The 13,684-nt window shown below is 62.0% G+C and overlaps 1 protein-coding gene across 9 annotated transcripts; it reads left to right on the top strand.

Moving 5' to 3' along the window:
- The first annotated feature begins 2,093 nt into the window (after positions 1-2,093).
- On the top strand, positions 2,094-12,602 carry TLE6 (TLE family member 6, subcortical maternal complex member). 9 transcript variants are annotated; one of them, XM_072721861.1, is made up of 18 exons: positions 2,094-2,189; positions 2,432-2,516; positions 2,771-2,867; positions 3,553-3,608; positions 3,996-4,041; positions 5,202-5,243; positions 8,699-8,761; positions 8,853-9,123; positions 9,221-9,243; positions 9,499-9,559; positions 9,640-9,752; positions 9,844-9,881; positions 10,427-10,679; positions 10,763-11,013; positions 11,244-11,385; positions 11,772-11,922; positions 12,074-12,150; positions 12,304-12,602. In XM_072721861.1, the coding sequence occupies exons 3-18, from the start codon at positions 2,799-2,801 to the stop codon at positions 12,406-12,408; spliced, it is 1,761 nt and encodes a 586-aa protein (XP_072577962.1). In that variant the 5' UTR covers positions 2,094-2,189; positions 2,432-2,516; positions 2,771-2,798; the 3' UTR covers positions 12,409-12,602. The 9 variants fall into 9 exon arrangements, with proteins under 9 accessions (XP_072577962.1, XP_072577963.1, XP_072577961.1 ...); XM_072721862.1 differs by having other exon boundaries at positions 2,765-2,867; XM_072721860.1 differs by having other exon boundaries at positions 2,741-2,867.
- The last annotated feature ends 1,082 nt before the right edge of the window (positions 12,603-13,684 follow it).

Here is a 13,684-nt window from a genome sequence, read left to right as displayed (position 1 = left end):
TTCCAAGTCTACCGACGGCAACAACTCAAAAGCCAAGAAGCACATCTTTGCTGCCTGCCCTCCTCTCTACGGTGCCCTCGGCTCTTCCAGAGGGCTGGAGGCAGGCTGCATCCCTGGGGGCCAGCCCGGGTTACGTGGGGGCCAGTGGGAGGCAGGAAGGGGTGAGCGCAGGCCAGCCGACCAGCTGCCACCCCACCTGCAGGTGGGGCTTCAGCAGAAGAAAGTAAAACAACCTGGGGGGGGGGAGGGGGAAGACGCTTCTGACCTCTCTGACCTCGACGTGGACCTAGGGATATTTCCTCTTCACAGGCCTCAGATCTGTGCCGTCCACTGGAACTTTCAGCCAGGCTGGGAATGTTGTAGATTCTCACTGCCCTGGGGTGGATGGTCATCCCCAGCCTTGTGTGGCTACTGAGCGATTGACATGCGGACAGTGAGCCTAAGGAACTGAGTTTTTAATTCTATTTAATTTTAATTTGTTTTAATTTAAATAGCCACAGGTACCCAGTGGATCCCGTGTGAGACAGACAGCCTCGGATAAACTGGTGTGCCCAGCAACCGCGAGAGGAGGAGAGCCAAGTGCACAGAAGGAGGCAATTAGCAGGCTGGCCCATAAATAAAATACACTTCAATTAAGGGCCAGCGGAGGGATCATGGGCGAAAACCTTTTTTGCGGCTCACACATGGCAGCCCTCACTTCCCCTCCATACACCAGCCACAAAACCCAAGTTGTGTGTTTACATTACAACCTCCAGGGGGGACTGTGCATCCCAAGATCTGAACCCCAGGGTGCCCCTACCCCAGACAAAGCACAGAAGAGGGGCCAGCGGAGTGTTCTCGCACTCCCCTGGATCCCAAGCCAGCATACCCACCCGGGCAGGGGCAGGCGGGCGCCCCGTGGCCCGTGCGAGAATGTCTGAGAATCCCATCAGCAGTTACCTGAATTTTGAACACAGCAGGACTTACAGCCACTGAGATTACCACGAGATTAGTGCCAATTCAAACCACGTTTGGAGAAAAATGAAATAAGAAAGGGAGGGTGGGGGTGGTGTTGGAAGTTCATTTTTAAAAGAGATGTGAGGGGAGACCTGGGGAGGTGGTGACCTCGGGGTAGACTGCTCAAGGAGGGAGCACGGTGGTGACTGTCAGGGGGAGACTAGTCCCCGTGGAGGAGGAAATGGTTAGTGCAAAGGTCCTGGGGTGGGCGGACCACAGCACACCTCCAGTAAGCATTGCAAACCGGGCCAGAGAACAACTCTAGAATCCCTGGACACCCCCCTATCACCCCCATCCCTTATCTTTCTATCATCCCAGGCCTGGAATGCCCACCACCACCCCTTCCTACCCTGGCCTTGAAGCTGGAAAAGTTGTACCAGTTTCAAGGCCTCTGCAGCCCCCTGCTTTGGATTCTCAGATCCTGGGCTTGGGGAGCAGTTGGGAAAAATTCACGACAAAAATTCAGAGCCCAGGACTGGGTGCTGGATGAAGGGGAGCTGTTTTCCCCATTAAGGGGGCTTGAAGCTTCGCTTGCACTGCCCGTCATTCATATCGAGGAAAATGTTATCAGCCCCTATCCGGGGATTGGGGTGAAGGGGAAGGATTCGGGTCCCCTCTCCCAGCACCACCTCTCACCCTAAACCACTCCGGGGCGCCGCCAAAACTGATCCGGCTTTTCACCAAACAATGCAACCTCACACCGCCCAGCCCCTTCCGGGGTTGCGCCCTGTGACCCCAAGCCCCACGCCCTCCTTAAATACCCTCGCCCCTGCCGGGACCCCAAACCGCCCGCGGCTCTGCACGCCGCCCTTCCCCACAGCGGTAGCACAAGGGTTAAGCCGAGGCGCCGGGAGCGCTGATTGACAGCCGGGCCGGCGGCTGGGGGGAGCCGACCAATCAGCGCGAGCGGCCGCGGCCCACGTGGGCAGGCGGCCTCGCGATTGGCCAGAGCCTGCAGCGGCCGCCCGCGGAGTCCGAGCCCACGTGCAGCGGCTGCTCCTTCATTGATCGTCCTCGTGGTGCAGGTGGCGGCGGGCGGGGCGGGGCCGGGGCGGGCGGGGGCGGGGCCTGGGCGGGCCGGGGCGGGGCCGGGGCGGGGCGGGCCGGGTCAAAGGGCCCCGGGAGGAGGGGAGACGTGGAGGGGTGTTCTCTCCGGGCCTGAACTTGGTTGACCCCCGCAGCTTCGTCCCCCGGTACTGGGCCTCTATCCTGGGGGGGCGGGGAGGAGTAGGAGGGCGGGCCTCCGGGAGGACCTCCGCGCCCTGGGCCCGGGAGGCCCCTGAGGGCCAGAAGCCAAGCGTAGAAGGGGCTTAGGGCCGGAGGAGTGCCTGGGGTGGAGAGAGGTCTCTTTCCTCCTGCCTGAGAAATCCCTCCTAATTCACCTGGCCGACTCTTACTCATCCCTCAAAACCCTTTCCCAATGATGTTTACCCAGGCTCTGGGAAGTTGTCTCAACACTAAGGCTGAGTTTTAACGTCCTTCCCCGGGGTCCCCAGCGGTGACAGCTCCTGGCAGGGAGTGTAAGTGTTTGGCACCGTCAAGGTCCACCTCCTGGAATGACGCTCCTATGAGTTGGGGCTGGTGGAGGCAGCAGAGTTTGACAAATGAACAAAGGGTATAGGGCATGCAGTGGGGTGCCGGAAATCAGGGAGAGGGCTTGGGATCCAGGCCTGGGGCCTGCAGGGGAGGCCAGGGGTGGGGTGGGGTCAGTTCTGCCCCTGGCTGCCCGGCCTTCTGCCCTCAGGGACCTGCCATCTCTCCTTGGGAGTTCCAGGCTAAAGTCCTTTGGCTACTGCCCTAAGATGACCTCTTGGGACCGTCTCAGCCGCCAGCAGCACCCTCCAAGGATGAGGAGGCCCCCGGGAACTTTGGTGAGGAGAGTATTAACTGCGGGGGAAGGGGGCTCAGCTCAGACCTCGCCCTCCTGCTCCTGAGGGAGGGACACGGGCGGGTGGCCAGGCCTTTGGCTGGGGCCGCTGGCCCATCATACCTACTGACAGGTGCCAGGCCACTTTCTTTTTAAATTGAACCTGCTTCTCATCACGCAGGTGATCAAACACATGCCTACGTCTCCGGTTAATACTTTAGGAACAGAAGCCCCTCCTCCTCCAGAGAGGACCCTTTACAGTAGTTGAGGCCAGGGTGGGCGACCTTTCTCTCTCGAGGACTCTCCAGAGAGTCTGTATTTGAGACTTTAGGCCAAGAGGCAAAACGGGAGAAACTCCGTGGGGACTTAAGTAACCAGAGAAAGCAAATTCCCTTCAGGTTTGGGTTTTTGCTTTTTACGATTTTATTTATTTGAAAGAGAGCGAGAAACAGAGAGCAGGAGTGGGAGGAGGGGCAGAGGGAGAAGCTGACTCCCCGCTGAGCAGGGAGCCCACGTGGGGCTGGATCCTGAGATCACGATGCTCTCCTGACTGAGCCCCCCCAGGTGCCCCTCCCTGCAGGTTTTAGGCGGGTCCCAGCCCACCCTCTGGGGGGCTGATTGGAAATGTGGCCTGAGGGTGGGAGAGAGGGAGGCGGGGGTTCATCTACAGCCTCTTCTGACCTTCCCAGGCTCCTGAACTGAACTACCACGGTGTCCTGGGTCAGCTCCGAGAGCAGTTCCCCAGGTGAGGGTGGCTCTCAGGGACCCGCGTGGAGGGGGAGAGACTCCCACCTGGTCTCTGGGTGGCCCAGCAGCCCCTGGTCCAAATGACGGAACTTAGTAACAAAGAGCATTATTGGAGCCTGAAGCAAAAGGAAAGAAGCACCATTACCAATCCGGGCCTTCATTTGAATTTTCCAGTTGTCCTTGTGTTGTTTAGCATGAATTTTTTTGCACCGATTATAGGTTTAAAAACATTGCAGGGAAACGGCATCTCTGATGCCGCCTTGGGGTGGCTCCGTGGAGGGGTGCGCAGGGGCCAGGCCTAGGTGGGGTAGTTCTGGCTCTGGTTCTGGGGAGGGGTCTTGAGGGCTCTTCTTCGGTTGCTTCCCCCACCCCCCCGCCCCCACAGGTTATCCCCTCACCTGGCAGCGCAGGTGGACAGCATGTACCACACGGTGAGCCACCCCGGGCAGCCCCCAGGAGCCGGGCTTGGGGACACAGTCTCCTCCACTTGCTTCTGCTTCCTTGGGGCAAGCAAGGTCACCCGTGCAGGCCAACTTCTCCAGGAGCGTTTTTCCTCATGTGTGCACACCTCGCTGCCAAAGTTAGACATTCCATATTTAAAGGAAGGGTTTCTTTGGCTGACCACTCATCATCGAGGGATAGGTAACGGGAGCCCCTGCTCATGAGGAGTATATGCGCTGGTGTGGTGCTGGTCTTCTAGAACCTTCCGCAACGATGGGAATGTTCTATACCAACAGTACCCAATATGACATCCACTGGCTGCTTGTGGCTGTTGAGAACTTGTAAAGAACCGATTTTTTTTTTTTTTTTAAGATTTTACTTATTTATTCAAGAGAGAGCAAGGGAAAGAGAGCACAAGCAGAGGTGAGAGGGAGAAGCAGACCCTGAGATCATGACCTGAGCCGAAGGCAGATGCTTAACTGACTAAGCTCCCCAGGTGCCCCAGGAACTGAATTTTTAATTTGATTAAATTTAAATAGCCACACTTGACTAGTGGCTAGCTCCACGGACAGGGCACCCCCAGGGCGAGGAGAGAGATAAGAAAGTAGAGAAACGGGCTTCACAAATTGTAACCTCTAGAGAGGAGACAGAAGATAATGGGATGGAGTGGTACAGATACTGAGCTAAGCTAGTCAGGAAGGGCTTCTTGGAAGAAGTGGTGTTCACAGGGAGATGTGGAAGATAAGGAGGTCCTGCCATCCCAGAGAGAGTGGGGAAGGGGATTCCGAACAGAGGCACAGCCTGTGCAAAGGCCCTGGGGCAGGACTGGCCTTGGTCTGTTGGAGGAATGGGCAAGGAGGCCAGTGTGGCTGGAGCAGAAGGTGGAGGGGAGGGGCTGGGAGCAGGTGTGCAGGGCCTTGTGGCTGTGGGGTCTTTGTACTTCACGTGGAGAGTGAAATCCGAGGGTCTCCTTGATTCGCTTCTACTCCGTGTGGTAGGTCACCTCCTTTTTGATGAGTGTAGTGACCAGAGAGGTAGAGCAGCTTTGCGGAGTCGCACAGTTAGGGAGAAGCATGTTCGCCATTCGACTCCTTGCTCTCGTCCACTTGCGACAGCCACCTCCGGGTGCAATCCTTGCTGTTCCTTGCAGCTCCAGAAGGTGCGGCAGGATCTCCAGGAACATCACCGGCAGGTGAGTGAGTAACCAGGAGCTGGGGGTATGGCTGGTCCTCCCTGAAAGGTAGGGGGGAGGGGGGAGCGCGGTGATAGTTGTCAGGACTGCAGGGAAGGTTTGGGGTTTTCCGCAAAAGAGGTGGGCGCCCTGGCGGGCTGTGGGCAGAGAGGGAGCAGGGATCGGTGGATGGATCTCTCCCTGCCATGCGCACGTGCACATGCACGCGCGCGCACACACACCCACCCCTACCCCTTCCTGGTGCATCTCCGTCCGTCCATCCATCCTCATCCTCGTCCTCGAGGCTCTTCCCTCCTGGCCTGCTTCCCGGGTCCCTGCGTGGCTCCCATGAGGCCAGGGGCCTTCCCAGCATGTTGCAGGTCAGCTGCTTCCGCTCTGAAGGGCCTGCTCCGTGCCAGGCACACCCGGATTACGGTCTTCCGTGTGTCTGCGAGTTCTCGAGGGCCTGGATCACACGTGAGCGGGGGCGGGGGTGGGCCCAGCTCCCCGCACAGGGCGCCGGCCCAAGCTGAAGCACGTCCTCCACTCCCGCCCGTCCTCCCGCCACCTGGCCCCTGTCTCCTGGGTGCTGGCAGGACTTTCCGCCTGTGCCAGATGTGACTGGCAGGAGGCCAGGACCGTGTCTGCAACTTAGCAGGGCCTGGGGTGGGCAGTGCAGGGAGCAGGGAGGGACGGATCCAGAGTGACGGGGGCCGGGGGGGGGGGCAGGAAGCAACCAGAACACGGTTATTCATTCAACAGATATTTATCCATCACCTTCTTGCCAAGTGCTGTTGTAGGCGCCAGGGAAATTGCAGAGAAGGACACAGACCAACTTCTGCCCTTGGGGTGGCGGGAGCTTGGTAAACAGGAGTGTCAGATGGTGAAGGCTGGACAAGGTGCAGGACGGATTAGAGCGGCCCTAGGGGACTCGAGGGGGAGGGGGCAGGGGTGGGAAGTCTTGCTGAGGAGGTGACATCTGAGCAAACTTGAAGGCGACCAGAGAGGTCTGGGATGGGAGGAGTGGAATAGAGGGCACGGCCCATGCAAAGGTCCTGGGGTAAGACAGCCCCACTGCCGCCCAGTGTGTTGGAGAACAGAGGAGGCCCTGTGGCTGGAGCAGCGTGAGGAGAGGAGGACGAGGAGGGGGCAGGGCAGGTGCTCAGGAGCATGATGAGAGCCCCACAGGGCTGTGGGCAGAGGGGGGGCACCTGACTCGGGCTCACGGGCCCTGGAGGATGGGTGAGCTGCTGGTCGCTGAGAGGCTTTGGCGGTAAGGGATCAGGATGTGGATGATCCCGACAGCACTTGCTGAGCGTCAGGATGTGAGGGGACAGGACCCCAAGTAGCTGCTGTTGAAGCCAGGAGCCCAGAGAGGCCCCTGTGTCCCCGCAGCCCCCCCCTGCTCCCCAGGGAGGGCCCAGCCGGCAGGGGGGAGCAGCGCTTTTCACGCTGAGTGCATTCAAGTGCCAGTAAATTGCGCATTAACGAGCCAGGGCGAAAGGGGGAAGGCTCCCCTGGGCCTGTGCGCGGGAGGGAGGCCCCGCTGGGGAACCATCACCACCGTCCGCCGCCCTGGAGGCAGCCGGGGACCAGCCAGGGACGGGGGCTCAGAGAGGGGTCCCTGCTGCCTGCCCAGCCCCCCCTCGCCGTCCTGCCTGCCCGCCCGCCCGCACCAGCCCAGGCTGCCCGTGGAAGCAGGTTGACACCGCCCGGCCCCCCTTCCCCCCCATTCCTCCCGACTTGGGAAATTGGCTTTGCTTCCCGGGGCCTCTGTTTTCTTGTCTGCAAACTGGGAATGCCCGGAGCTGCCATGAGACAGGACCGACCGCGTCGCCCTGGTCATTCTTTCTTGGTGAAGCACATGTTTTCCCAGGATCGGGGAGTTCGCCCGGGGCCAGGCAAGTGTGGGGAGCCTCTAGGTGTCTGCCACGGAGGGGTGTGCATCGACGAGGCCCAGGGACGCCACTTTTTTGGGGTGCCGTAGGCCAAGACCAGACCTGCGCTGGCTTCTCCGGTAGCCACGGGGCACGTGTGGTTGTTTAAACTGACGTTGACCGTAAACAAGTGGCCCCAGCCACGTTTCCGGGGCTCGGCAGCCGCGTGAAGCCAGCAGCTACTGCATCAGTCAGGGCCAGGACGCGGCGATCGCTAAATATAGCTGCACACGCACGTTCCCAGGGAGCTCTTTATCAGGCCAAGGAGATGGGTGTCCCCGCTCTGAATTCTTAGGAGCACTGGCCAAGAGGCTCCAGCCTCGCCGGGCACCTGCCAGGGACCGCTCCTCTGGGTACCTGGGCCACCCACATCCGCAGCCACCAGCCCCACGTGGCTGTTGAGCACTTGAGTGAGGCTGGAGAAACTGCGTTTTTATCTTATTTAAGATTTTCTTTCTTATTTATTTGAGAAAGAAAGAGCATGAGCAGAGGGAGAAGCAGGGAGCCCGACGTGGGGCTCGATCCCAGGACCCTGGGGGTCATGACCTGAGCTGAAGGCAGACACTTCCCAGGCTGAGCCACTGCCCCCCCCCCCCCCCCCCCCCCCGCCGCCTCCAAATTTAGTGGGACTTAACTTTCTGTGGCTGGTAGCTGCGTGCAGGGCAGGAGGGGCTCCGGGCACAGCTCGTAGCTGTGGCAGAGGAGGGAGCCCGTATCCTAAAAGGATGGGCAGGTGGGAGCCTGCTGGTAGTGGGAGGAGGGAACCTGGATCCCGCAGCCCCTTTCAGGCCCAGGGAACCTGTTCACTTAAATTTGGAATTCCTGGTAGTCCCGTGGCCTGACATTTAAGCACAGAGTGACGTTACGTGACCCTTCACAGGGCCCCCTCTTGTCCCGTTGCCCGCCCCCCTCCCTAAGAGGTAATCACTGGTTTCTTCGTATCCTTCCAACACCTGGCAAGTTTGCGTGTCCCCGCACAGAGGGACAGACGGGCAAACGGAATCGGCTCCTCGAAGCCATTGTAAGCAGGGTGGTGTGGAGGCTTTACTTTTTTTTTTTTCTTTTCTTTTTTTAAGATTTTATTTATTTGTAAGAGATACAGAGAGAGAGGCAGAGACGCAGGTCTCTGAGAGAGCCCAATGCAGGACTCATCCGCCCTGAGCCCAAGGCAGATGCTCAACCACTGGGCCCCCCAGGTGTCCCTGAGGCTTTAGTTTTCAAGCAACCTAAGAAAAGCAGCTGGAACAGGAACCCAGACCTGACGGTACTCGGTACCCCCCTGCGAATGATGACCGGCGGTTAGGGTTAGGGTTAGGGTTAGCTGCTGAGTCCTGGGTGCTGGGAAGTTGCTTCGCACTCTGTGTAGGGGGCAGGGCTCACGAATCCACGAATCCACCCAAAACACGCTCAAGGCAGGCAGCGTGTCCCCATTTCACGTGCAGGACGAGATCTGTGCCCAGGCCGTCCCCACCCAAGGAAGGCCTAGCTGGGCTGTGTCATGTGTCATCTCCACCCCCACCCCACCCCCACCCCCCCCAGGCAGAAAGCTTCCTGCGGACCATGGAGATCTGGAGCGGGCCTCAGGGCTTGCAGCCAGGGGAGGTGGGTGCCTGGGCCCTCGGGAGGGAGGGGACCAGCTGGGAGCACGGGGCACGTCCTCCCGGCCCTCACCACCGTGTGCTTGTGCCACCAGGTGAGCCAGGGCCCCTCGGGTGTGCAGGCCGAGCGGGGCTCCTGGGGGCCGGCGAGCCCCAAGGCTTCCCCGCACCCCGGGGCCCCTGCTGCTCCATCCCCCGGGCCCCCGCGGCCGCGCTTGTCAGACGCCACGGCCACAGGGTCACCGCACTGGCCCAGGCGGCCCTCCTGGGACTCCGAGCCCCGCTTCTGGCAGGATGTTCTGACCGAGCAGCTGTGGCAGGTCTTTGCAGGGACCCACGAGGAGGGGGACCAGCCACGGCACTGGCGTGAGTGTCCCCGGGAGTGGGAGGCCTGGGGCGACCTAGGGCTGCTTGGGGGGCAGCACCACTGAACCTCCTACCGGCTTCCCCTCCGTCGGCACAGGGACAGGACCGGCGCTGGGCCCGGTGAGTGACCCCGCGGTCCCCGGAGGGGGGTTCCTGGCTGCTGGGATCCAGGTCCACGGCTCTGGTCCCGAGCCCTGGACGCCCTTAGAGGACCCGGGACTGTGCCCCGAGCCTGCAGCTCCACCTGTACAGGACTTGGGGCCTGTTCACGCATCTCGTCTACGCCGCCTTGGCCTCCGCAAGGCCTTCTGGGTCCACGACTGACCCGGGGCAGGTCCTTTGGTCGGAACTGATCGCCCCCAATGCCCGTGGCAGGAGAGTCAGGACCCAGGGCCACACCCCCCGGGACTGGAACCACGTACCGAAGACCCTCTGGGTAATCCCAGCGTGGGGGGTGCCGGGGGCAGCCGGCCCCGGGGACTCCACACCTGCCACTCACCCCTCATCTCTGCCCAGCTGCCAGCCCCCCCACGGCCTCCCCCAGCCCCCCCAGCTCCCCCGAGGGCTCCCGGGAAGGGAGCGCAGAGCCGGGCACCGGAGCCGAGGGCGTGTTCTCCCGCGTGGCCCAGGTGAGGCCCCATCCCACGTGGCAGGCTCCCCGAGGGCTGAGGACAGGGGCGCGGGGAACTGGCATGGCTCAGCGGGCCCTGGACCCCACAGGAGCCTGCTGGGAGAGCCTGTCCGTTCCTGAAGCCCATGTGAGTCTCTGTGCTGTCCCCTCTCCTCTGTACCCCATCCCAGGCGGAGAGGGCACCGGACGTGCGGGTGTCTCCTCCTTCCCCACCACTGTGGGCAGTGCTCTGTCCCCAGAGCTCAGGCTGTCCCTCCCCACATAACCGGCTCTGGGTCCCAGGGATCTGGGGAAAGAACTCCCGTGGAAAGACGGTGTTAGAGCTGCATGTGGAAGTCCCAACCTTGTGGTCTGAGGCTGGGGGAGCCCCGACAAGGACAGGGAGGCTTCCTGGAGGGAAGGGGCATGACGGTTAGGATCTTGCCGGATCAGTAGGAGTTTGCTAGGATGAGGCAACACGTTCCCAGTGGGAGTGATGTTTGGTTATATGGGAGGGAGAATACTTGAAGGGGCACGGGTGCCCCCTGGGGGAAGCCTGGTGTAGTCGGGGAAACAAGGCCTGAGAAGGAACCCCAAATCTGAAAGATGAAGCTCTTCAGGCTCAGGGGGTGCCCCCCTCTGGGCAGAGAGGCTCGCATGTAAGCTGGTGACCCCACGGCCTCCCCTCCCAAGACTCTGGGACCCTGAGGACTTCGAGGACACGTGGAGGAGACCGGACGCCTTGCCCTGGCAGTCCAAGAAGTCAGCCCTCCCCCACCGAGCCCAGAAGATGCGGACGCTCGGGCACGGGGAGCCGGTGCTGGCCACGGCCGTCAGCAGCTTCATGCGCCACGCCTTCACCTGCGGCCGGGGCGGCGTCAAAGTGTGGAGCCTGGTGGGCCAGGGGCTGGAGGACAGGTGTCCTGAGAGCCACCTGGGTGTTCAGGTGAGGGAGGGGCTGGCTCATGGGAGCAGGAGGGGCTCCCGCGGCGGAGGAAGTTCACCGGCCTCCGCCCTCGGCCTCCACAGACCCACCGGGCCTACCTGCGCACCTGCCTGCTGTCCTCAGACAGCACGACCCTGCTGACGGGCGGCCACAACCTGGCCAGCGTGAGCGTGTGGGACCTGACCGCACCCTCCCTGCACGTGAGCCGGGAGCTGCCCTGCGTGGGGCTCACCTGCCAGGCCCTGGCCTCCAGCCCCAGGGACAGCCTGGCCTTCGCCGGCTTCACTGACGGCACGGTCAGGATCTGGGACCTGCGGGACCAGAGCGTTGTCAGGTGAGGCCCGGGGCGGGCGGGCTCATCCTGAAAGCCCCTGCCTGCTTACGTTTGCACCCCAGGGAGCTGAAGGCCAGACTTCAGGTTCTGGCGGGGTTTTTTCCAAGCCCAGTAGTGGCTCTTATGGTCTGCCTCTGTTTCTCCATCTGTCACCTGGGTGTGATGGAGCACGTGGTATTCCCACGGCTCATTCTGAGCCCTGATGCCCTCCCGACACCCCTTCTGGCCAGGGACCTGCCGGGCCACCCGCCTGGAGCCAAGAGCATTGCTGTCAAAGAGCAGAACATCTGGACAGGGGGTCTGGACACCTGTCTGCGGTGCTGGGACCTGAGGACCACCAGAGAGCCCTTCGAATACCAGTTCGAGTCTCAGGTATGCAGCTGGGATGGGCCGTGCACTAAAGCAGGAGGTGGATGTTGCAGGAATGGGGTAGCGGGACCCCAGGTCTCTGGTGTTGGGAGTCCTAGGGTGGTGAGAAATGTCATCCCCACCCCACCCCCCAGCTGCCCGGGGCCCCCAATGACATGGGACACTTCTATACTCTGTATCGGGCGCCCATAGCTAATAATCCCTGAGGTAGAGAGCACCAAACCACTTTGCAGATGGGCAGACTGAGGCTGAGAGGTACAAAGTTGCCTGTCAGGGCCTCGGAAGCCAGGAAGCTGGCAGGCGGTCCGCCCCCACGCAGGGTCCCTGTGCCCCTGTCCACCTCCCAGTCCAGGACCTGACGGGCCTCTTCCCTGCCGCCCGCTCCCCAGATCATGAGCCTGTCCCCCAGCCCCCAGGAGGACTGGGTGCTGGTGGGCACAGCCAACGGCCAGCAGTGGCTGCAGCCCACCCGAGGCGGCCAGAAGCACATGGTGGGGTGTAAGGACGGCATCATCCTGGGTCTCAAGTTCTCCCCACTCGGTGAGCGGCCAGGATCGGGCGGGGGAGTCCTCCCGGCCCCCCCACCCCCAGCACCCCTCATCAGCAGAAGCCACCCAGCGATGCTCCCCCCAGGCCGTGAGGGGGGCGGGGCCCTGCCCTCAGCCGCCAGGTGTCCCCTCCCCCCTTCCAGGCCAGTGGTGGGTGAGCGTTGGCACCGACGACCTGCTCGGCATCTACGGCATGCCCGCGGGGACCCTGGTGTTCCAGGTATGGCAGGGGCCGCAGGGGGCCGTGCTCGGCTCCTGTGCTGAGTGCAGGGTCCTGAAGCAAAGGCCCCGGGGCGGGGGGCCCAGGCGTGAACTGATGGGGAGGTTGGGGCGGGGAGCCCCCTCAGCACATCCCGGCCTCCCACCTTCCCAGGTGCCCGAGGCCACCTCCATCTTGTGCTGCGATGTGTCCCTCAACAACCGCCTGATTGTCACGGGGTCCAAGGCCCACGCCTCGGTGTACCAGCTCACCTACTGAGGGCCCCGGCGCTGGCGTCTGCACCCTGGATCCTTTTTTCCTTTTTTTTTTTTTTTTTTTTTTTGTCTTTTTGTCTTTTTGTCTTTTTTCCCTAACAAGGTGGAGGCGTCGTGGTGGGTGGGCCGGGTGTCTTTCCCTTTGCACGACTGGGCCTGCGATCTTTGTCGCCTGTAATAAAGCAACTGGAAAACGCAGAGGGGTCTGTCGTGCAGCCCTGGCCGGGCCCTGCCATGTAGAGAGGTCTGGAAGGACTTGGCCAGCTGGGTCTCAGCCTCGAGTCCACATTCCCTGAGCACCCCCTCAAAGCCGCTGACCTCCCTGCTGTTGGGAGTAGGGGTGGGTATGGACCACTCCTTCCTGTCCCGGTGAGCTGATCCCCCTCACCCCTCCCGGAGGGGGGTTCCCACCCAGGGACGGATGGGGTCCTCCACCCTCCCGAGAGCCCCGCTGCAGTAGGTGGGTGCATCTCACCTCGGAGTGGACCTAACCCCGGGGGGGGCACATGGCAACATCTGTGAACTGGAGCCGTCATTGTGACTTTGGGGGGGGGTGGCGTGCCTGGCATCGAGTGAGTGGGGAGAGAGTAGTTGACAGCAGTCGCTTGCCGGCTGGCTTCTCCTCCCCCACTCCCTCGGGGGCTCTCACAGCCTTTGCTGGCCCTGTCCCTCCGGGATAAGCGTCCCCGATGGTGCCAACAGGTCTGCTTTCCTTGCCCAGAGAAACTCTCCTCTCCGAAACTCCCCGGAGTGTGACTGGCTTCCCCCAGGGACCCTGCCATCTCCACCCAGGAGGTCCCCAGCAGTGTCCCTGCTTCACCACGGCCCCCCCCACGGGCAGCTCCCTCCACAGGAGCTTCCAGAACCTAGACCTGAGGCCGGCCCCGCCCGGGCTGGCCCACGTCCATAGGCTCCCTCTGCTGCAGCCTGGGCTGCAGCCCCCGCCGGCCTGGTTTCCACCGGCCGAGCTCCTTCCCTCCGAGCCTGTGCACACGCGGTTCCCTCTGGACCTGCACACTCGGGTGCAGCGGCTGCTTCTCCTCGTTAGCTCTCGGTTTACGCTCTACCGTCACCTCCTCTGGGACTGCTTGCTTACTAGCACCTCGGGGTGGGCCAGGCGTCCTTGTGCACCAGCCTGTCAGCATCACCTGTGGGGGTCGGAGGGAAGCACCCCAAAGAGCCACGTGCTGCATGCAGTAAGTCCTCTGTGTACGCGGGCGGCACCCTGGGATGATCCTGTCCCCTGGGCCGGGAGTGAGGTGCACAGCAGCCCTGGGCCC

This window comes from Vulpes vulpes, chromosome 9 (genome assembly GCF_048418805.1).
Source record: "Vulpes vulpes isolate BD-2025 chromosome 9, VulVul3, whole genome shotgun sequence".
Classification (NCBI taxonomy): domain Eukaryota; kingdom Metazoa; phylum Chordata; class Mammalia; order Carnivora; family Canidae; genus Vulpes; species Vulpes vulpes.
The sequence above is the reverse complement of the archived record's forward strand: the minus strand, read 5'-3'. Positions and strand labels throughout refer to the sequence as shown.

Excerpts from the sequence above, each read along its gene's own strand:
- TLE6 (XM_072721858.1), top strand. The coding sequence starts at position 2,601 with ATGAACAAAGGGTATAGGGCATGCAGTGGGGTGCCGGAAATCAGGGAG. Across the intron at positions 2,868-3,552 it reads GGAGGCCCCCGGGAACTTTG|GCTCCTGAACTGAACTACCA; the intron begins GTGAGGAGAGTA and ends TGACCTTCCCAG. Across the intron at positions 3,609-3,995 it reads CTCCGAGAGCAGTTCCCCAG|GTTATCCCCTCACCTGGCAG; the intron begins GTGAGGGTGGCT and ends CCGCCCCCACAG.